Source organism: Mustela nigripes, chromosome X (genome assembly GCF_022355385.1).
Source record: "Mustela nigripes isolate SB6536 chromosome X, MUSNIG.SB6536, whole genome shotgun sequence".
NCBI lineage: Eukaryota > Metazoa > Chordata > Mammalia > Carnivora > Mustelidae > Mustela > Mustela nigripes.
In genome coordinates, this window is record NC_081575.1 from 81,825,155 (window position 1) to 81,846,817 (window position 21,663).

At 46.6% G+C, this 21,663-nt stretch overlaps 2 protein-coding genes across 3 annotated transcripts in view; both read left to right on the forward strand.

The window, feature by feature from the left end:
* The first annotated feature begins 7,527 nt into the window (after positions 1–7,527).
* GRIPAP1 (GRIP1 associated protein 1) overlaps positions 7,528–21,663 on the forward strand; it is a 23,530-nt gene continuing 9,394 nt past the window's right edge. For both annotated transcript variants that reach the window (XM_059384608.1, XM_059384609.1), the window contains exons 1-13: positions 7,528–7,608; positions 9,679–9,745; positions 9,864–9,925; positions 11,096–11,122; positions 11,922–12,029; positions 16,648–16,798; positions 17,627–17,811; positions 18,008–18,055; positions 18,748–18,779; positions 18,881–18,928; positions 19,074–19,173; positions 20,492–20,569; positions 20,773–20,865. In XM_059384608.1, coding sequence (XP_059240591.1) covers positions 7,567–7,608; positions 9,679–9,745; positions 9,864–9,925; positions 11,096–11,122; positions 11,922–12,029; positions 16,648–16,798; positions 17,627–17,811; positions 18,008–18,055; positions 18,748–18,779; positions 18,881–18,928; positions 19,074–19,173; positions 20,492–20,569; positions 20,773–20,865 — 1,041 coding nt within the window. In that variant the 5' untranslated portion in view covers positions 7,528–7,566. The remainder of the gene's footprint in view (positions 7,609–9,678; positions 9,746–9,863; positions 9,926–11,095; positions 11,123–11,921; positions 12,030–16,647; positions 16,799–17,626; positions 17,812–18,007; positions 18,056–18,747; positions 18,780–18,880; positions 18,929–19,073; positions 19,174–20,491; positions 20,570–20,772; positions 20,866–21,663) is intronic.
* Positions 15,199–15,519, forward strand: LOC132007440 (cytochrome c oxidase subunit 7A2, mitochondrial-like). The gene has a single exon (XM_059385589.1). It carries the CDS (start codon positions 15,215–15,217, stop codon positions 15,464–15,466), a length of 252 nt encoding a protein of 83 aa, XP_059241572.1. The 5' UTR covers positions 15,199–15,214; the 3' UTR covers positions 15,467–15,519.

Here is a 21,663-nt window from a genome sequence, read left to right on the forward strand (position 1 = left end):
TCAGTTTTCCTTTGTTTTTCTTTTTATGACCTTGGTATTTCTGAGGAGTACAAACTGTTATTTTGTAGAATGTCCCTCAATTGGCGTTTGCTTGATATTTTTTCATGATTAGATTCAGATTTGAATTTTTGGCAGAAACACCACAGAAGTGACGCATCTTTCTCAGTGCCTCACATCAGGAGGCAGGAAATACCAGTCTGTCCCCATATTCATGATGTTAATGTCCTCTTGGTGAAGGTAGTGTCCACCAGGTTTCTCCACAGTAAAGTTACCATTTTTCTAATTATAATTAAGAAGTAATTTGTTGAGGGGCACCTGGGTGGCTCAATTGGTTAAGGGTCTGCCTTCAGCTCATGTCATGATCCTAGGGTCCTGGGATCAAGTCTAGCATCGGGCTCCCTGCTCAATGTAGAGCCTGCTTTTCCCTCTGCCTGTGGCTTCCCGTGCTTGTGCTCTCGCGCTCTCTCTCTCGGACAAATAAATAAACAAAATCTTTCAAAATTTTTTAAAAAAAACAAGTAATCTGGGACGCCTGGGTGGCTCAGTTGGTTGGACGACTGCCTTCGGCTCAGGTCATGATCCCGGAATCCCGGGATCGAGTCCCGCATCAGGCTCCCAGCTCCATGGAGAGTCTGCTTCTCCCTCTGACCTTCTCCTCGCTCATGCTCTCTCTCACTGTCTCTCTCTCAAGTAAATAAATAAAATCTTAAAAAAAAAAAACAAGTAATCTGTGGGGAGATCCTTTAATACTATGTAAATATAGCATTCCTCATCATACTTTCACCCACTGGTTTTAGCACCCATTGATGATTCTTGCCTGAAACAATTACTACAGTGGTGTTTGCCATATAGTAATTTTTAAAAAATATTTTATTTATTTACTTGACAGAGATCACAAGCAGGCAGAGAGAGGAGGAAGCAGGCTCCCTGCCAAGCAAAGAGCCCCATATGGGGCTCGATCCCAGGACCCTGGGATCATGACCCAAGCCAAAGGCAGAGGCTTCAACCCACTGAGCCACCCAGGTGCCCCCACAGAGTAATTTTCTAATTTCATAATTTCTTCTACATTTAGTAGTTGACAACCCACTGTAAGGGAGTTTTCCCTTGTCCTCCATTCATTTATTTAAATTAGCTGGGACTTGTGGATTTTTTTTTAAAGATTTTATTTATTTATTTGAGAGAGAGAGAGAGAGGCAGAGATGGTGATGGAGATAGGGAGAGAGAGCGCAAGTGGGGAGGAGGGAGAAGCAAGCTCTCCACTGAGCAGGTAGCCCGAAGCAGAGCTCAATCCTATCCCGGGATCCTGGAATCATGATCTGAGCCGAAGGCAGATGCTTAACCTGACTCATAGATTCTTCTTAATTTTTAAAAGATTATTTATTTATTTATTCATTTATTTATTTATTGAGAGAGAGATGAGCAAGGCGAGGGGCAGAGGGAGAAGCAGTCTCCCCACTGAGCAGGGAGCCTGATGTGGGACTGGATCCCAGGACCCTGGGATCATGACCTCAGCCACCCAGGTGCCCCTCATGGATTCTTTTTAAATTCAAATTCATTCAATGGATGGTCAAACAAGATGCTCCAGATTCACCTTGTACTTTCCTTGTCTCGGACCTGCAATCAACCATTTCAAAAAGGATCTCTGGTTCCTGTTAGTAGAAAATGATAATTAGATGAGAGAAATCAATTAGAGGTACACTAACTGGAGAAGAAATAAAGATACCTTTATTTTCAGATGATATGGTTTTGTACCTGGCAAAACCTACAGAATTAATGATAAAACTGTAACAAAGTTTTCAGCAAAGTGGAGGAAAGTAAAATTAACATAAAGAAGTCAATGGCCTTCATGGGGCACCTGAAGGGCTCCGCTGGTGGAACATATGACTCTTGATCTCAGGGTTGTGAGTTCGAGCCCCATGTTGGGTGTAGAGCTTTCTAAAAATACATGAACTTTCAAAAATAAATAAATAAAATAAAATCTTTTTAAAAAGACATCAATGGCCTTCATATATACAAATAATAACCAGTTAGAGGATATAATGATAGAGAAAACCCCACTTACAATAGCAGCAATGAAGATAATATACCTTAAGAGTGAATCTAACAAGAAATGCAACAAAAAAAAAATCTATAGGAAGAAAACTTTAAACTGTGTTTGTCAAAACCCATAGATCTTTATAGCACACACAAAAATGAATCTTAATCTATGAAAATTAAAAAAAAAAGTCAACCAGGAGGTCAGGGAATCCCAGGGTGGAATGCAGACTGTGACAACATAATCTAACTCTATTACAAATAAAGGATATGACCTCACTGAAGGGGGCAGGAGAAGGCATGCTAACCTAAGTAACCTTGGAAAAGAGTCCTTTGACTGGAAACCCCAATGTTAAAGACAAAAGGAACCACAGAAAAATATTTAACTCAATTTTGTTAAAGTTATTTCCCACAGAGGTCCAAGTTAACAATTCTGATATTGCTAGACATGTTTATAGCAATTATATAATTACATAAATGGGTGGTGGATGGTTGGAGCCAGGTTTCTCATGTTTGGAGTGGGAACACATAAATAAGCAAGAAGAGATAGAATGAACTATGAGGTACTGGAATATCGGTATGAATTCATGTTTGTGTTAAAATACATACAGATGGATAGATACAGAAACCATTGTAGATATGTGTATGTGCATGAGTTAGTATACATACCTCTACTTACAGGTCAAAAGACAACTGACAGTCTGCGAGAAAATGCACGCAGTATCTTTAAACAGTAAAGCCTTCATATCCTCCATATACAAAGAACTCTTGAAACTTGAGGGAGTAAGGTCAAAAAAGCCAATAAAAAAAGGGCAAAGGATGTGAACAAACAGTTCACACATTTAAAAAGTATATTGACATGGCCCTTCAATATGTAAAAAGTGTAATCTCACTCATAGTTGGAGAAATGCAAATTAAAACGACCCCAGGAGGATGGATCGACAGATTGTGAAATATCTGTACTATGGGATTCTATTCATCAGTAAAAAGGGGGAAAGTACTGATATACACAGCAAGTTGGATGAATTTTTTTTTAAGATTTTATTTATTTATTTGACAGACAGAGATCACAAGTAAGCAGAGAGGCAGGCAGAGAGAGAGAGAAGGAAGCAGGGTCCCCGCTGAGCAGAGAGCCCGATGTGGGGCTCGATGTGGGGCTCGATCCCAGGACCCTGGGATCATCACCTGAGCAAAGGCAGAGGCTCAACCCACTGAGCCACCCAGGCACCCCAAGTTGGATGAATCTTAAAGGCATTATGATGAGTGAAAGGCACCAGATACATGAGTACATACTGTCTCATTCCATTTGTATAAAACTCTGAAAAAGACAAATATAATCTATAGTGACAAAAAGCAAATTAGTGGTTGCCTGAGGTATGGGGTGGGTGTTGGGAAAGGGTGCGAAAGAACCTGTTGCGGGTGGTGAAAATGGTCTATATATTGATTGTGGTAGTCGTTACAACGTTATATACATTTGTCAAAACTCACTGAACTGTACCCTTAAGTATATATATTGTTAAACAAACAAACAACAGCTCCAAAATGGAGTTGCTTATGCACATCACCAAGCGAAGACTTAATTACAGTTTTGGCTCTCCCAGATATGAACTCTTACACCAGTCAATCAAGAATCACCCACTCATGGGGCACCGGGGTGGCTCAGTGGGTTAAGCCTCTGCCTTCAGCTCAGGTCATGATCTCAGGGTCCTGGGATCGAGGCCGCATCAGGCTCTCTGCTCAGCAGAGAGCCAGCTTCTCCTCTCCCTCTGCCTGCTTCTCTGCCTACTTGGGATCTCTCTCTCTCTCTGTCAAATAAATAAATAAAATCCTTGAAAAAAAAAAAAAGGAAGCACCCACTTGGCACTAGTTTGGTGGTCTTTCTGACAAACTTCTGCCATCCCCTAAAGGAAAGTAACCTTGCAATAACCAACTTGGGCTTTCTGCTTGGAAAATTTCCTTATTCCTGCTCCCTTCTGGCCATAAATGTCATTTTGTACAGTTTCTCAGGGCTCTTTTCCATCTGCTAGATTAGATACTGCCTAATTCAGATATGCTTTGCTCAAATAAACTCCTAAAATTTTTAATATGCCTACAGTTTATCTTTTTTTTTTTTACGATTTTATTTCTTTATTTGAGAGAGAGACAGTGAGAGAGAGCATGAGACGTAAGAAGGTCAGAGGGAGAAGCAGACTCCCCATGGAGCTGGGAGCCTGATGTGGGACTCGACCCCGGGACATCCGGGACTGTGACCTGAGCCAAAGGCAGTTGCTTAACCAACTGAGCCACCCAGGTGCCCATCTTTTAATTATATATATGGGGGGAGAGGGAGAGCATCTCAATAAATTCATGAAACTACAAAAGGTAAAAAGCTCTGGCTGAAAATGCTTTCCCAAAGCAGGCAAATTATTTACCCCTATGAAAATGAGGACAAAAAACCCTCAATAAGATATCATTTCTTACCTCTCAGATTGGAGAAAAAACTTTTTTAAAGGTTTTACTTATTTATTTGATGGAGAGAGAGGGAGAGAGAGAGAGAAGGAGCACACAAGCAGGGGGAGTAGGAGAGGGAGAAGCAGGCTCTCTACTGAGCAGGGAGCCCGATGTGGGGCTCGATCCCAGGACCTTGGGATCATTACCTGAGCTGAAGGCAGATGCTTAGCCAACTGAGCCAGCCAGGTGCCCCTGGATCAGAGAAAATTTTAAAAAATGACCACACAGTCTCTTGGAAAGGCTGTGGGAAACAGGTTGTCAAATACATCACTAGTTGGCATGAAATGGGAACAGCCCTTTGGGAAAGAAATTTGGAGATACCCAACAAAACTATATCTGCACTTTTTGATGCAGCAATCCTATTTCTATGTATTGACCCTAAATATATGCCTCAGATAACAAAAAATTACATATACATACAAGGGCATTTTTTTGGCATTGTTTATAATTGCAAAGTATTGGAAACAACCTACGTGGGCAAACATAGGCGAGTGGTTAAATTACGATACATCTATAAAATGGGGTACCATGTAGCTGCAAGAGAGACAAGATATAGTGTCAAACGACAAATGCAAAGCATGCTACCCTTCATGCACGAAAAATAAGATAATACACATATATCTATCTGTTCATTGAGCAAAAAGAAACACAGAAAGGCAAAACAAGAAAGTAAGTAGACTGGTTACCTCCACAACGGTGGGGAGGGGCAAAATGGAATTCTAATAGAAACAAAGGAATCTGACGGTATTGCAAATGAATCACACAGCCTAATGGAAGGGGGCGAGGAGGAGGAGAACTAACCCCAGTAGTTCTTGAAAACAGTATTTTGACTATCATCAGATTAAAGACAAAAGGAACTGCATCAAATAGTGAAGCTTCTTAAACCCAGTATTTTGACTATTAGACTGTTAGACTATTGGATTATTTGACTTTAGACTGCCATGAGCCTAAAGACGAGAGACTGTAAAACAACTATATTGACCTCTAGTTGGTAGGTTTGTTTTCTGCAGTCTTATGATTTAGCAATTCTGGTTACCTAATGGGTATTATATGATTGCACAAATAAGCAAATTTGTTGCGGATAATGAGAGTCCAGGTTTCTTTTCACTGAAGAAGGGATTTACAAATATGGAAAGTGAGACAACTAGAATGAACCTTGTGTTGGTGGGTTGACATGTAAGGTATTAGTAATGAATTTATGTTTTCAAAATATAGGTACCTATAGCAAAATATGTAAATAGATATGTATGGCTAGATGGAGAACACATACATGTAATTTCCTAGCTTTGTACATCGGGAGGGCCTAGAAACAATTACACCTCAATAGCAATACACACTTTGTCAACTGGCACTGAAAATAAGGTCAGACTGCACTCAGCCATCTAAAAAAAAAAAGAAATCTTACCAATTGCCACAACCTGGATGGAACTGGAGGGTATTATGTTAAGTGAAGTAAGTCAAAGAAAGACAATTATTATTTTATTTCACCCATTCGTGGAATTTAAGAAACAAACCAGAGGACCACAGGGGAAGGGAGGGAAAAGTAAAATAAGGCAAAATCAGAGAGGTAGACAAACCATAAGAGATTCTTAACTCTAGGAAACAAGCTGAGGATTGCAGGAGGGGAGGTGGGTGGGGGGCTGGGGTAACTGGGGGATAGACATTAAGGAGGGCACTTGGTGTGATATGAACTGTTGAATCACTAAACTCTACCTCTGAAACTAATAATACACTACATGTTAATTAATTGAATTTAAATTAAAAAAAATAAGGTGAGTCTGGAGCATCTTATAATGCCAAGCAAGTGCAAAACAAAAACAAAAACAAAACGATGGGGCCATGCCAAGGGGACAGAGAAGTCAACTTGAAGGAGCTCCCGCTGACCAAATCTTGGACAGTTTGAGCACCAAAGGAAATAATGATAGTGATTATAATTCATTGAACAAAGTAAGTCTGTACAGATATACATACATAAATGGGGGAGAAGAGAAAGCTCTTCCTTACTGTAGAATAGCAACTAATAAATACGAAAGGAATGTTGGTGTTAGAAAATCATCACTAAATACTGAAGCCAATGGTGCATAAATTTTGCATAGAAAGAATGATAAGGCAAAGGTGGTGAAACGTAAACAATGGACGAATCTGCGTAGGGGTACCTGGAATTTCCTTGTACCACTCTTGCTTTGGGGTACACTTAAAATGATATAAAAATTAAGTTACCGTCCCCCACCAAAGAAAGATAAAATAGAGTATACTAGTATTGATAATGTCTCTAAACATGCTTTCTAATGTTGCTTCTTCCCAGATAAAAACTACTGCTTGGGTAGTGGGGTTTGTATAGGGAGCCAGAAAGCACAAGAGAGGCTTATAATGCATTTTACTACTTATTTGGATGTTTCTGGGGTTTCGCCATCCTGTTTTTGTTTTTGTTTTTGTTTTTTTTATACGAAGCTTTTTCTTTTGATTCACTGCGGTTCTTTCCTTTTGGGTATTTTACATTTATTTCTGGCTAAGCCCTTTACCTAACAGGATGTACGGCGTTTGTTAAGAAAATCAGCATCAAATCTTACCAAAAGAAAAAAAAAAGCCAAGGGCTTCACCAGAGGCGGGATTTCCCTCTGGGGTCACTCGGAGGAGGGCGGGAACAATATTAGCGCGCAAAGCTTCCGCTTTCATTTCTGGGGTTATAAGTCAACCATTCTCATTAAAGGAGTACGGCGGAAGGGTGATTTTCTGTCGGCAAACCCTTCCCTAGCGACGAGTCCACCGATGACATAGGGATGCCACAGTGTCGCATCACAATGGGTGGTCTATGAGACCTCAAAAGCCAAATCAGACGACCTAGTTTGCGGTAAAACATTAAATTGCAGTTCTCCTGACCTGTCAGTTTCACTCTCTTCTCTCCGTCTCCAAAATACTGAACTTCCGGGGTAGACTCCTCCCCCTCCATTCCTGGCCAGTGGTTTGATCCGATCGTAATACTGACTGGAGGGACGACCTGCATCTGCGCAGAAGGCTGTGGGGGGGGGGGGGGGGAGGAACATGGCGCAAGCTCTGTCTGAGGAGGAGTTTCAGCGGATGCAGGTGCCGCTCGCCGCGAAAAGACCACCGCGCTAGGCGACGGGGGGCGGGCTAGAGAGAGGTCGTGGCACCGGCTCTGAGAAGGGTTTGGTTATGGTGGACCTTGGGTCTAGGGGGTTGGTCTGGGGAAGGGAAACTGAGGCTCTGAGGGGCGAGACTGTTGGGTTCGGAGATACTGTTGGGTTCTGAGGGGTTGGCGTCTGTTAGCTTTGTGGGCGGAGAGAGTCCTAGAGTGGGCGATACCTCACTCACACCTGGAGGGGACGAGACCTTTGGCCCGTGCGGGGGACACCATGGGTCGGTGATGATAACATTGGGTTTTGAGAGGAGATCCTGAGAGGGCGAAACCATTTTGTCTGGAGAGGAAGGAAACAGGCATTGGGTCATTTGCGTCATGGTGGGGGGAGCCCTTGAGAGGGCAGTACCATTCGTTATCCGGTGGAAGGTGGAAATGTTTGTGGGAGATACCACTATGCCAGGGAATTGGGCAAATACCCCACATGTTGTCATTGTTCTGGGGGTGGAGTTCCTGTGTGGGTGCTGGTAGTGGATCCTAAGAGGGGGCGCAACCTTTGGATCTAGGCTAGGGGTGATCCCATTAAGCCTGGGGTGAAGAGGACCCAGAATGGATAATACCATTAATTCCTATTGGAGAGAGGACCAAAAAAGGTTAAAGAGTGATAGCTTGGGCCACACAGAGAGGAAATCACTGGACTTTGGAGAAGTACCCCAGTTGGGTACCCTGACCACTCGAATTCTTTTGTGGACAACTCTGAGTTGGGATGCAAGGCAAAAGTAGGCCCTTGTTGAGAGAGTTCCTTATTGGGGAAGACCATTGGATTTTGTGTTTGGGGAGACTCTGAAAGGGGGGAAGCCCTGAGTAGGATCCTGTGGGAGGAGAGGGGAACTCTGAGGGTAGGTGATCCATTGATACTTGAATGAGATAAACCAGTTGTTCCTGTGTGAGGGATGCCTAGGGTGAAAGGGTGAGATCCGGGAGGGTGAAAGGGGAAGTTACAACCTGTAACTGTGAGGGGAGATTCTAAGTGAGTAAGAGTAATCCAGTTGGCCTACCCAAGGTTTTGTGGAGGAGAAACCCTGAAGGATGTAGGGCCATTCCGTTGGATTGTGACTAGGGAGTTCTTGAGGGGTGTGGGGAACCCTTGAGTGAGGAAGATTGATTTAATTCGGCCATGAGTGAGGGGAAAACCATTTGGCTCTGACGGATAAGGCTTCTGTGTGGGTGCCAAGGGTGTACTAACTGGACCAAGACAGGGGAATACAGATCATTGGATCTGGTAGAGTAACAGGGGCGGGAAAGACTCTGTAGGGGCCAAGCCCTTTGACCTTAAGCAGACCACCAGGGGGTGAAGGCTGGTGCCATGGGAGGAGGGAAAGATCCTGGTGGCATAAGGGATAGTAAGTCTGGGAAGAACCGGCCTCACTGCCCTACAGGGCTGTTAGGAAGGGGTATGCTGTTTGGAGTGGCCCATACTTCATTTTCCCTTGATTCTTTAAAGGGGTTAATTCTAAAGAGCCTTGGGGGTGAGGACCCCAGGCAGCTCCCAACTTAGTGTAAGTTGGACAGGAGAATACCAGGCCCTCTTCCCTTGAAAAGAGGGAGGAGTACAGGCCCCTGCCCCCTATGCTCAGGGCCCTAGAAGTCTGGCCAGGCGGATAGACAATACTCTTCTATGACAGAAAGATAGACCAGTGTTTAGTGTCTGATGAAGTCAGCCAGGATTAGTGGGGAGAACTTTATCCTGTGGGCATGGGGAGCCCTGGGATACGCCTGAGCAAGAACTTGACTGCATCAGTGTTCTGTCTATGGCCTGAATGCAGAGGGATGCAAGAGTGAGGCTGGCTGTGGTTCTAAGTAGAGCTGGAGAAGGTGGGACAGGGGCTGAGGGGCTGGAGGCTCATTTAGGATGTAGCATTCATAGGTCTTAAGGAGTGACTAGAGAGGCATAGAGAGGGCAGTAGGGTCTGTGGGGCTTAGGGGATTAGCTCCCTCATGGTGAAATGAGGGGCGCATTCCTAACCTAGTTGTTTCCTTTCTCTGCTTCCCCCAAGGCTCAGCTCCTGGAACTCCGGACAAATAATTACCAGCTTTCAGATGAATTACGCAAGAATGGCGTTGGTGAGCTAAGAGGGTCTCATTAGGTGGGGGTGGCTTTGAGGGACAGAGGCCTGACAGGAAGACCTTTCAACTTCCTGCCACTGACTGAGGCTGAGATTCCCTGCTTTCCCCACACCAGAGCTCACCAGTCTTCGACAGAAGGTCGCATACCTGGATAAGGAGTTCAACAAAGCTCAGAAGGTACCTCCCTCCACCCACTCACCCACCCATGCTTCCCTGTAACCATCTGACTCATTCATCTATCCAGGGAGCACCTACAGGGAACCAAGCCGAACATCAGTCATTCAAAAAACTCTAATGGAAGTCTCTTTAGTTTGCTAATTTTGTCTAATCCGGCTTAGTTATTGATTAATATAAATTTGCTCTTTTTGTAAAGATTTTATTTATTTATATATTTATTTGACTGAGACAGTGAGAGCAGGAACACAAGCACAGGGATAGGAGAGGGAGAAACAGGCTTCCCGCTGAGCAGGGAGCCTGATGTGGGGCTCGATCCCAGGACCCTGAGATCATGACCTGAGCCAAAGGCAGACGTTTAACCGACTGAGCCACCCAGGCGCCCCTTAATTTACTCTTAATGAATTTACGGTTTCAATTACTCAGTCTCATTCACTAACTTCTAACAAAATAGTCACATCCATAGGTGAATCTGCCTTGAATCTGCCTTCTGTCTTCCACTCACACTCCTGCCTTGTGCTCCCACTTTCCATCTGTGTCCTGGTCCTGTTGGTAACGTAAGACTAGACCTACCTCTCAGATCATCTGAAGATGAAATAGTGTATAACCTGTTATGGCCCCTCAAGATATTCAAGGCCCTCTTTAGTCTTTTTCTTCACTGCTCTTTCCCCACATGTAGCTCAATGTTATGTATTCCATAAATATTTGTTAGACGAAAGCATACGTAATGCAGAAAATCTGGCAATCAGGAAGCTGGGCTTCTCTTTGGTATGGTGCTGATTGCAGAATGTGGCAGTGCCCTCAGCTGCCCAACAAGGGAGCAGGAGTTTTCATGGTGCATGGGAGGGATCCACGTAGATATGTTTGGACCCACGTAGCAATGCAGCCACAATTTTTGAGCCTGGAAACCCAGCCCTTGAAGGGTTAAATACTAAGACTCATGAACACTTTCAAGAGCTAAGAGGAAGGCTTTTGAGCGGGGTGCCCTTTACTCACTCACTCCATCATTCCTGTAGACTACAAATTTCATGCAAGTTCTGTGATTGAAGATGCTCCCATCCCCCAACCCGTCATCATTATCTCCCCTTGACACTTGCCACAGTGTCTCCATAAACTAGTGAGGGAGTCCATCTCCATTCACCTTCTCTCTCTTCCTACCCCCCTTACCTTTAGGCACTGAGCAAGAGCAAGAAAGCTCAGGTAAGGGGACCCAGGGTGAGTGAGTGTGTCTGGGAAACCGAGGGGTGATATTTCTGTATGCTGAGATCTCCTGGTATTGGCCTTTCTTTCTCTGTGTGTGCACTTGAATCTGTGACTGCCTCATTATCATATGTTTGTATGTCTGTCTTTATTTTCCTGTGTTTGTCTCACTCTGGACCTCTCCATCATTTCTTCTCCCTCTCTGGCTGGCCTTCTTTCTGAGTCTCTCTCTGCCTGTCTTCCTGTTCCTCTCTGACTGTTGCTTCTCTCCCCAACCTTCCATTTTTCTCTCCCTTACCTGTGGCATCATTTCTCTTTTCTTCTTTCCCTTTCTCTCTCTATCTGACTCCTTGTTTCTTTCTCCCTCTCCTTTCCTTTGTCGCTTCCTCATTTCTTTCCCTGGCCCCCTTTCTTGCTTCTGTTCTCCCTCCCATTGATCTCTCTGTGCCTATCTCTTTCTTCCTGCCTTTTCTTTTTTCTCTCTTCCTCTCCATCCCTCTCTCCTTCCCTATCTGTCTTCTTTTCTCCATCTCTCTACCTGTTCTCTCACCTATTCTATCTACCATTCTCTTTCCTCCCACTCTCTCCTCTCATCTCCCTCTCTCCCCTCCCCTGTCCCTCTCTCCCCTCCCCTGTCTGTCTGTCTCCTTCCCTGTATCTGATTTCACCTATGTCATTCTCTTTATCCTATGATTTCCCCCCACCTGCCCCCGTCATTTTCTTCCTCTTTGTTTCTTTGCCGTACCTCTCTGTCCTTTTCTACCCTTGTTGGAGACCTGGCCCATATCTGCCACTGCAGGAAGTCGAAGGGCTACTGAGTGAAAATGAAATGCTGCAGGCAAAGCTGCACAGCCAGGAGGAGGACTTTCGTTTGCAGAACAGCACGCTTATGGCGGAGTTCAGCAAGGTACTGGTGCCGGGGACAGCTGAGCGGGATCTGAGGGGTAGGGGCCTCCTGGACTGAAGCTGGAGGGCTGCTGAAGGTGGTTGGACAGAGGCTGGCCCCGGATCACTGTCCATGGTGCTGAAACAGATCCTGGATCTGAGCTGGGGGGCAGTGATTTGACAAATGGGGCCACTCCCTGTGCTGGGATTAAAAGTCTGCAAGCCCTGAGGACAGCTGGTTCCAGACCAAATCACTCCTTTTCTTCAAGCTTCCAGTCCCTTTGTATATATTTGGTAGCTGATGCTAGGGAGCTCCAGGTTACTAGAGGGTCTTAGTTAAAGTCCTTATGCTTAGCATGAAATAGAAAAATGTTTTAGCTGCATCCCTTTTCTCTTCCTTCCTCTTCATCTGACCTGATCCTGGAGTTCTACTTCTTCTAGATAATTCATCCCAGGTTGGATAATTCTATCTCCTCACAGATTTTAGTGTTCTGGCTGTTCCTAAACCTACTAGGGAGTTAGAGATATTAGCTTTTGTTTCCTTATCTATCTTCTGTATCCATGGTCAGGAAGGCTCTAAGGGGGACACCTGGGTGGCTTACTTGGTTAAGCATCTGCTTTCAGCTCAGGTCATGATCCCAGGGTCCTGGGATCGGGTCCAACATCTGCCTCCTAGATCAGCAGGGAGCTTGCTCCTCCCCTGCCTGCCGCTCCCCCTGTTTATGCTCTCTTTCTCTGACAAATAAATAATCTTAAAAAAAAAAAAGAAGAGGTGTCTAAGGTTTTAGTGTGTTTTAAGGAACAAATTCTCATGGCAACAAAAATGGTATTTCCAGGACTCCATGTGAGAATCTAGTTCTTAAGACCTTAAAAAACAAAATATGAAAACAATCTTTAAGCAGGTACAATGTCAGGAGAGATGATTTGCCAACTAATAGTTAAGAGCTGTAAGGCCTAGATTAAAATCTTAGCTCTATCTTTTGTTAACTGTAACCTTGAGCAAGTCACTTGACCTGTTTGCTTCTTGGTTCCCAGATGTTTAAATCAGAAATGATAATGACAGCACCTGCCTTGTAGGGATTTTTGTGAGGATTGAATGGACTTGTGTCTGTAAATGACTTATGACAGCCTTGTACATAGTATTGGTTATGTAGGTGTTAGCTACTTTTTAAAAAAATTTTATTTATTTATTTATTTGAGAGAGAAAGAGGTAGAATGAGTGGGAGGAGGGGCAGAGGGAGAAGCAGACTCCCTGGAGAGCAGGGACCCCAATGTAGGACTTGATCCCAGGACCCCAGGATCATGACTGAGCCAAAAGCAGACACTTAACCGACTGAGCTACCCAGGTGCCCAAGGTGATAGCTGGTGATAATATTGTATTATTACTGACTGATTTTCCCGCTAAATTTTTTTTAAATTTTTATTTATTTATTTGACAGACAGAGATCACAAGTAGGCAGAGAGGCAGGCAGAGAGAGAGAGGAGGAAACAGGCTCCCTGGTGAGCAGAGAGCCCGATATGGGGCTTGATCCCAGGACTCTGGGATCATGACCTGAGCCGAAGGCAGAGGCTTTAACCCACTGAGCCCCCCAGGCCCCCCCCCCCCCCGCTAAAATATTTTTTGACTATTTAAAAGTCTTAGAGCCATCCTGTGGCCGTGCTCTGCCTCAGCCCTTACTACCACTTACCTGCCCTATTCCCATAGCCTTTTTGCTGGTCTCTTCACTTCTAGTTTCTCCTACCAGCCCATGCCCTAGAGGCTCTCCTGACCTGCAGACGTTATCACATCACTCCTTTAAGTAGCAGCTCTGAGTGGGTCCTTGACCCTGACTGTTCAGAACCCCTGGTGCTCAAATAATAGCCAACCTCATTTCCTCACTTCTCACTGCTTCCTGCCTCCAGCCTCAGTGGTATCGTGGTCCCTTTAGGGTGAGGCAGGGGCAGGCATTCTTCCATTAATCCAACTTGTGTTTCTCAGCACCTGCCCTGGACCAGGTGTAGAATATCCTTCCCACCCCCTCTCCCTCCCCCAAGAACTGGTAGTGCTCACATACAGAGCTGGGTTTAAGGCCTGCCTCTACCACCTACTTGACAAGATACTTCAGCTCCATTTTTCCTCCAACAAATAGTTATTGAGCACCCCCAGCATGCTGTGCATTCTGGAGATAGTTGGAAGCAGCACAACCTGGCCCCCACTCTTGGGTAGCCTACCTTCTGGATGTGGGATGGGGAGAAAGAGAATGTTTTCTTTTTTTTTTAAGATTTTATTTATTTATTTGACAGACAGAGATCACAAGTAGACAGAGAGGCAGGCAGAGAGAGAAGGGTGGAAGCAGGTTCCCTGCTGAGCAGAGAGCCAGATGCTGGGCTCGATCCCAGGACCCTGAGATTATGACCTGAGCCAAAGGCAGAAGCTTTAACCCACTGAGCCACTCAGGTGCCCCAGAAAGAGAATGTTTTTAAAAATGATAATAGTGGCGCTTGGCTGGCTCAGTTGAAAGAGTGTGTGACTCTTTATCTCAGGGTTGTGAATTCAAACCCCGTGTTGGGTATAGAGTTTACTTAAAAATAAAATCTTAAATAAAATAAAAATTAAAAATAATACTAGTATAGGTAACTGACAGTTAGGTAGTGCTTACTGCATGTCCAGTCCTGTTCGATGCGCTTTATGTTATTCAGTCATTTATTCTTTTTTTTTTTAAGATTTTATTTATTTGACAGAGACACAGCAAGAGAGGGAACACAAGCAGGGGAGCAGCAGAGGGAAAGGGAGAAGCAGGCTCCCTGCTGAGCAGGGAGCCTGATGTGGGGCTCGATCCCAGGATCCTGGGATCATGACCTGAGCCGAAGGCAAACACTTAACAACTGAGCCACTGAGGCACCCCTCACTCATTTATTCTTAAAATGGGCCAACGATATATTATTAAGATCCCTACTAAGCAAATGAGGAAAACCAAGCCCCAGAGAGGTGAAGCCATTTGTGTCAAGGACATGTGGCTAAAAAATGGCAGAGTAGAAGTTCACATCCAAGCAGGCTAATTTCAGGATCTGTGCTTGTGACCCTGTGTTACAAAATAAAGTGTAATCATCAATCACAATTTAGAATCCAAACATCTGCCCAGTTTTAAGAAATTAAGAACATCCTAGGTCAGGTGGGAGTTTTGTTCTTGGTGGTTGGTTGTCGAGGTGGGTATTAACTGAGCCAAGATGCTGCGGAATCTGCTGGCTCTTCATCAGACTGCCCAGAGGACCATAAGTACTGCTTCACACAGGCAGTTTGAAAATAAAGTTCCAGAGAAACAAAGGCTATTTCAGGAGGATAATGGAATTCCACTGCATCTAAAGGGTGGAGTAGCTGAAGCCCTCCTGTCTAGAGCTACTATGATGCTTACAGTTGGTGGAACAGCATATGCCATATATCAGCTAGCTATGGCTTCATTTCCCAAGAAGCAGGATTGACTTCAGTTTATCATCTTAGCAGGCAGTTGGTTCAGTTTCATTCAGCTCTCTATGGACCAGTATGTGATAAATGAGTTCTTTGGGGATCAATACTTATTGACTTATACTAACTGCCACCAATAAAGCAGTCTTTACCATGGAAAAAAAAGAACATACTAGGTCAATTTAATCACAATTAGTACTAGGTAAGAAAGAAATGAACAGCGCTGTGCTGGAGAGTTTCGGAATTTGTGTTGGGGGATACCACTTAAAGGGTGACATTTGAACAGAGCACTGAAGATTGCAAAGCAGCCAGTCATGTGAAGAACTAGATGAAAGGAATAGTGTTCTAGGTAGAAAATATCCTAGGCAAGAGAATAAAAATTCTCTGTGAGCCTCAGTATTCTCATCTGAAAATGGGGACAAAGGATCTTGTTTTTTAAAAAAGATTTTATTTATTTACTTGACAGGGAGAGAAAGCACAAGCAGGGGAAGTGGCAGGCAAGGGGAGAGGGAGAAAAGCAGGCTCCCTCTGAGCAGGAAGTCCGATTTTGGGCTCTATCCCAGGACCCTGAGTTCATGACCTGAGCCGAAGGCAGATGCTTGACTGACTGAGCCACCCAGGTGCCCTGGGGACGAAGGATCTTGTCTGGACCCCTGTAGAACTCTTTTAGCCAGGAGTTGAGCAAGGGGCTGGCCTAGTTTTATTCGCTTTGCATGTTTCTCCAAGGACAAGGGCTGACGATGAGGAGCTGTGGCTAGTGCCGGCCTTGGACATGCCCGGGAAGCTGACTGTGTCTAGGCTCCCAGACACAGACCCACCCTCACAGAAGGGGTCTGGCAGTGGGGCTATTTGTGATGCTGACAACCTGGACCAGCAGCTTCCAGATGGAGCCTGCCAGAGGTCTTGAATTATGACTGCAAGGTTACGATTGGGCAAGCAGAAAATTGCCCTTGGTGGCCTCTGCCCTTTCTGACTTGGCCTCTTAACAGATGGGTGAATTCAAAGTCATTTGACATTTGTGCCTCCATGTCCTTATCTGTGAAGTGGGGATAATGAGTTACGACGGCACCCTACCTAATGCAGGGGCATTATGGGAATTATGCCAACTGTAAATTGCATCTGCCCAGCGCTAGGTATATTGCAGCCAATATTGTTCTGATTCTCTTCTTGTCTGCTTCCTCACTCCTCCCCTGTTCAGCTCTGCAGCCAGATGGAGCAGCTGGAACGGGAGAACCAGCAACTGAAGGATGGGGCTGCCAGGGTAGGCACTGCCCAGGCTGTGGGTCTTGTGGATGGCGAGCTGCTGAGACTGCAGGCGGAGAACACGGCCTTGCAGAAAAATGTGGCAGGTGAAAGCAGGCCCTCCTTGGGGATGTGGGAACCTTGGGGATTGAGTAGGGTGTTTTCCCGCTGGGGAAAGGGAAGAGGTTTCAGAATCAGGCTGGGCCTGGCTATGAACCAGCGTATAACTTTGGACAAACCATTTCACCTCTGAGTCAAAGCTTCCTCATCTCCAGGGTGCTTGTGGGGATGTCCACCACGTGGGAGACTGAAGTAGAGCTAAGATGAGGTGGTATCTTTCTGGGTTGAGTTCAGTGCCTGGTACCTAGCGAATGTTACAGATTAGCAGATTGGACACCAGAAAGGAGCTCTTTGCTACATGGAGAGAGTGAGTGAAGGAGCTTTCGGAAGACTCTGAGCCCAGATTGTCCGTGGTCTGGGAGGAAGGCTCAAAGGAAGCTTGGTAGAGTGTGGAAGGGTCCCAGTGTGGGGGTGTTTGGAGAGCAGCTGAGGCCTGCTGTGTGGTAGGTGCTGATTTGGTGATCAGGAGGGAGGCTTTGTAGCTTTGGTTGAGGATTAGTTGGTTACAGGATTCAGCTGTAAGTAGCAGGGGTGGAGGGTGGTGATCATCACCTTGGAGGGCTGTGGGTGGGTCCTGGGGGCTAGGGGGTAGAGCTTGGGGAAACTGTGGATGGGGTTTCAGTGGATGGGAGAGCTTAAAAGATTTGTGAGGAGTGTGGATGGACCTGAACCTTTGTTTTTGTAGGCACTTGGTCATTTGGGGCAGGGTCTCTTCTGCCTGAGGGATCCAAGGCCAACTCTTCCATCTGCTTGTGGCATGGCAGGGGTCTTCAGAGAACACCTCCTCCATCATCTGTTTCTGTTCTACCCCCCAGCCCTGCAGGAACGCTATGGGAAAGAGGCTGGGAGAGCCCAAGCTGCCAGTGAGGGCCAAGGGGACCCCCCAGGGGGCCCCGCCCCCACTGTCCCAGTCCCCATGCCACTGGCAGAAGTGGAGTTGAAATGGGAAATGGAGAAGGAAGAAAAGAGATTGCTCTGGGAGCAACTGCAAGGCTTGGAGGTGATTCTGTGTCTGTTGGGGCTGGGGTGCCAGGACACAGACAGATGCCCTAGGTCTGCCTGCGGTCCCACGGAGATGTCTGTGATGTCACCAACTCGTGGGCGGACAGATTAGGGAGGCAGGAGGGCAGGGGAAGGCACAGGTCTTACCTCCCCCCTTGCTCATATTAACTCCCTCCCTCATCCTTCCCCTGCAGAGCTCGAAGCAGGCAGAAACATCCAGGCTGCAGGAGGAACTTGCTAAGGTGGGGCTGCTGAGCTTTCCCTGGACTTTGTCCCCCTACAACTCCCCACCTGCCATGCTTCTCCTGGCTGGGAAGAAGGACCAGAGTAACACCACCCCCCCCGCCCCCGCAAAGCCTGAGTTTCCTCATCTGAAATGGAGAGACACACATTTATGTCTCACAGTTGCTTTCAGTATAGAATAGGGCTAATGGGGTTCCTCTGTCTCATGGATGGCCAGCCCCATCCCTCCCTTCTGAGTCCTCCCAGCTCTCCCTGTTCATCCGTCCATGCATACAAGCATTTATAGACTGCTGGCTTTTAACTTGGATACTAAAGACCAAGTGATGAAGCTGGCAGTCATGATCCTGCTTTCCAGGCCCTCCTGCTGTAGCCATTCTACGACACGGCTGTCAGTCCATATGTTGGGGGTGTAAATGCTGGCTTTTGGAGCCTAAGGGAACTGGGTGGAGATCATGTTGTTGCTATTGACCACCCGGACAACCCAATTACTGAACCCTCCCGAGACTCCGTTTCCCCTTTTATAAAACCAGTAATCCTCGCTTCTCAGGACTATTTCAAGGATTCCACAAGAAAACATAAGTAACTTCCAGCTTCCGAAAAGGACTTAGTGAGAAGTGTCTATAAATACTAAATTTATTTTTGTCTTTACTAATATGTTATCAATTGTCTGCACCCCTGTCCCCCCAACCAGCTCTCTGAGAAACTGAAAAAGAAACAAGAAAGGTAAATTTTTTTTCCTGAGGTGGGGAGAGGGGTTTGGGAGGACCAGCGGGTGTGTGGGACCAGCATGTGGAACTGACCCATGTATGTCTCTCTGGGTCCAGTTTCTGCCGTCTGCAGACAGAAAAGGAGACACTATTCAACGACAGCCGGTAACTAGCAGGGATGGGCGTATGGGCAGACAGTGGGGACAGTGCCCCCAGCAGGATTGCCTGAAGGCCACAGGGGCAGAGGTGGGAGATAGGGCCTCAGGCCATGGTCAACAGTCAGATCAGCGCCCCCCCCATTACCCTCCAGGAATAAAATTGAGGAGTTACAGCAGAGGAAGGAAGCAGATCTCAAAGCCCAGTTGGCTCGCACCCAGAAGCTGCAGCAGGAACTCGAGGCTGCCAATCAGGTGAGCGGCTGGATTTGGGGGTGCTGGGGTAAAACCCAGGGCTGGGGATCCAGAGAACCCTAAGGTCTGTGGAGACTAGTTGGGGAATCCAGTAGTTCCTGTGTTGGAAATAATAGGGACTGGATGGGTCCCAGGAACTAGGAAAATGGGAACTAGGGAGCCCCGAGAGCCTTAGGTGTTGGCCTATGAGTCTGCCTGAATCAGAGATCTCAGGGGTCTAAGGACTTGGGGGGGGGTGTGCCAAAGTTCAGATGAATCAGAAACTCTGCGGGATTGGAGGCAGGAGTCTGGAGAAATCTGGTCACCAGGGACTGGGGCCAGGAGCTGGAATGAGCCGAAACTCCCTGGAGGTTGGGGACTTTGAGACCTGTAGGAGCTGGATAGATACAAGACTTTCAAGGGTAGACAGGTAGGCCTAGAGGCTGACTATATTTGAGGCCCTCAGGGGCTGGGGGCTGGTTTGGAGGGCTGAGACAACAGGTAAGTGGGATCACTTGGGCTGAGTGGTCCTGAGACCTCTAGAAGCTGTGGATAAAAAACATTGGTGAGTCTAAGACATCCAGAGACTGAAACAGAATTTTTGGTGGGTCTCAGGGTCCCAAGGGTTAGGAGCTAGAGGACTTCTAAGCCTCCAGGCTTCCCCCTAGAGCAGGTGAGTCTAAGATCCCACAGATTAAGGGACATGGTGGTTTGTGGTTCTAAGGTCCCTAAGAGCTGGGGACAGAAGTCTGGTTAAGGTTGGGTCTTTAGTTACCTGGGTCTGAAGATCCCTAGAAACTAGGACAGAAGTAGCTGGTGGAGGGGGGTGGTCGGTCAGACCTCACCAGGAGGTGGAAACTAGGAGACTATGGGTTTGAGACCTCTAGTGTTTGGGGCTATGAGTTTGGGCAGACCCTGAGACTCTCAGGAGCTAGAGACACAGGGCTGGAGTGTGTCTAAAACCTCTGGGTGTTGGGGTCAGGAGTGATCTGGGTGAAGCTGTAGTTCCTGCGGGCTAAGTTTGTCCGAGAATCCTAGGGCATCTGAGCTAGAATCTGGGTGAGAGTGAGACCTCTTATGGAAGGGGGTGGGGTGAGATTGAACTCCCCCAAAGCCTAGGTGTTCTTCTAAGATTCTTAGACCTGGGATATGGGATCTGAGGCCCCTGAGGGTAATTACTACAAATTTAGGTGAGCCTAAGTCTGATGGCTGGGTAGTCTGGGACCCTCACGAGCTGGGGATATGCTGTCAGGTGGCCAGAGAGGGGGGTCTGTGTGGTTATAAGCACATCAGGGGAGGCTGAGGTCTGGAATGGGCTCACCTGACCTGGTCCCTACAGAGCTTGGCAGAACTGAGAGATCAGCGGCAGGGGGAGCGCCTGGAGCATGCAGCAGCTCTGCGAGCCCTACAGGATCAGGTACGTGCTATGGGGCAGCATCTGGGAGATAAAGGGGCGGGGCACCACATGTTTTACACAAGCAGGGAAGGCCCCAGGGGTTCTGTTTCCCCCTGGTTCGTGGTACGTGTGCCCGTGGGTGTTTTCTTTCTTGGCCGTGGGGGGGCCCCCCCCCCCCCCCACCATTCTGGACCCACTCTCACCTGGTGTGGGGGTGGGGCCAGGTGTCCATCCAGAGTGCAGATGCACAGGAACAAGTGGAAGGACTTTTGGCTGAGAACAGCGCCTTGAGGACCAGCCTAGCTGCCCTGGAGCAGGTAGAGGATACCTGGGAGCCCTTGCTGGACCCTCTCCAGCTGCCTGTCTCCTGCTTCTGATCCACATTAGGGCAGGGCCGTTTGGATCTCATGCCATTCTCCTGCGTCTGTTTCTGCTTAATCCTTTGCTCCTTCCTTCCTTCCTTCCTTTTAGGGAGAGAGATTGAGAGTGAGAACTGGAGGAGCAGCAGGGAGTGGGTCAGGAGGCAGAGGCAAAGAGAGAGACAGAGAATCTTAAGCAGGCTCCATGCCCAGCCCGGAGCCTGATGATTCGGGGCTCAATCTCACAACCCTGAGATCATGACCTGAGCCAAAATCAAGAGTCAGATGCTTAATCCATTGAGCCACCCAGTCGCCCCTCTCAGCTTCTCTTTCTGATGGCTTCCACCCCTCTTCTCTCTGGCCACTCACCCCTGCTTCTCTTGCATTTTCTAGTTTCTCTCCTGTAAAGTATAAGATGTGTACTAACCTTACATGTACATTTGATGAATCCTATCTGTCTGGCAGTCTGTCTCCATGTGACTACCACCCAGATCAAGATGTAGAGTGTTTTCAGCAGTCCCCAGAAGGCCCCTTTTACTCCTTCCCAATCGATACTTCCCCAGAAATAATCACTCAACCAACCTCTACTGACATAGATTAGTTTTACTTGTTCTTTAACTTCATGTAGTGGAATCAGATGCCCATTTTCGTGCCTGGCTTCTTTCCTGTGAGGCTCATCCATATGTAGCACTGGTCTGTTCTTTCATCTCTGTTTACTATTCTGCTGTGTGACTAGACTACTTTATCCTCCCCCCC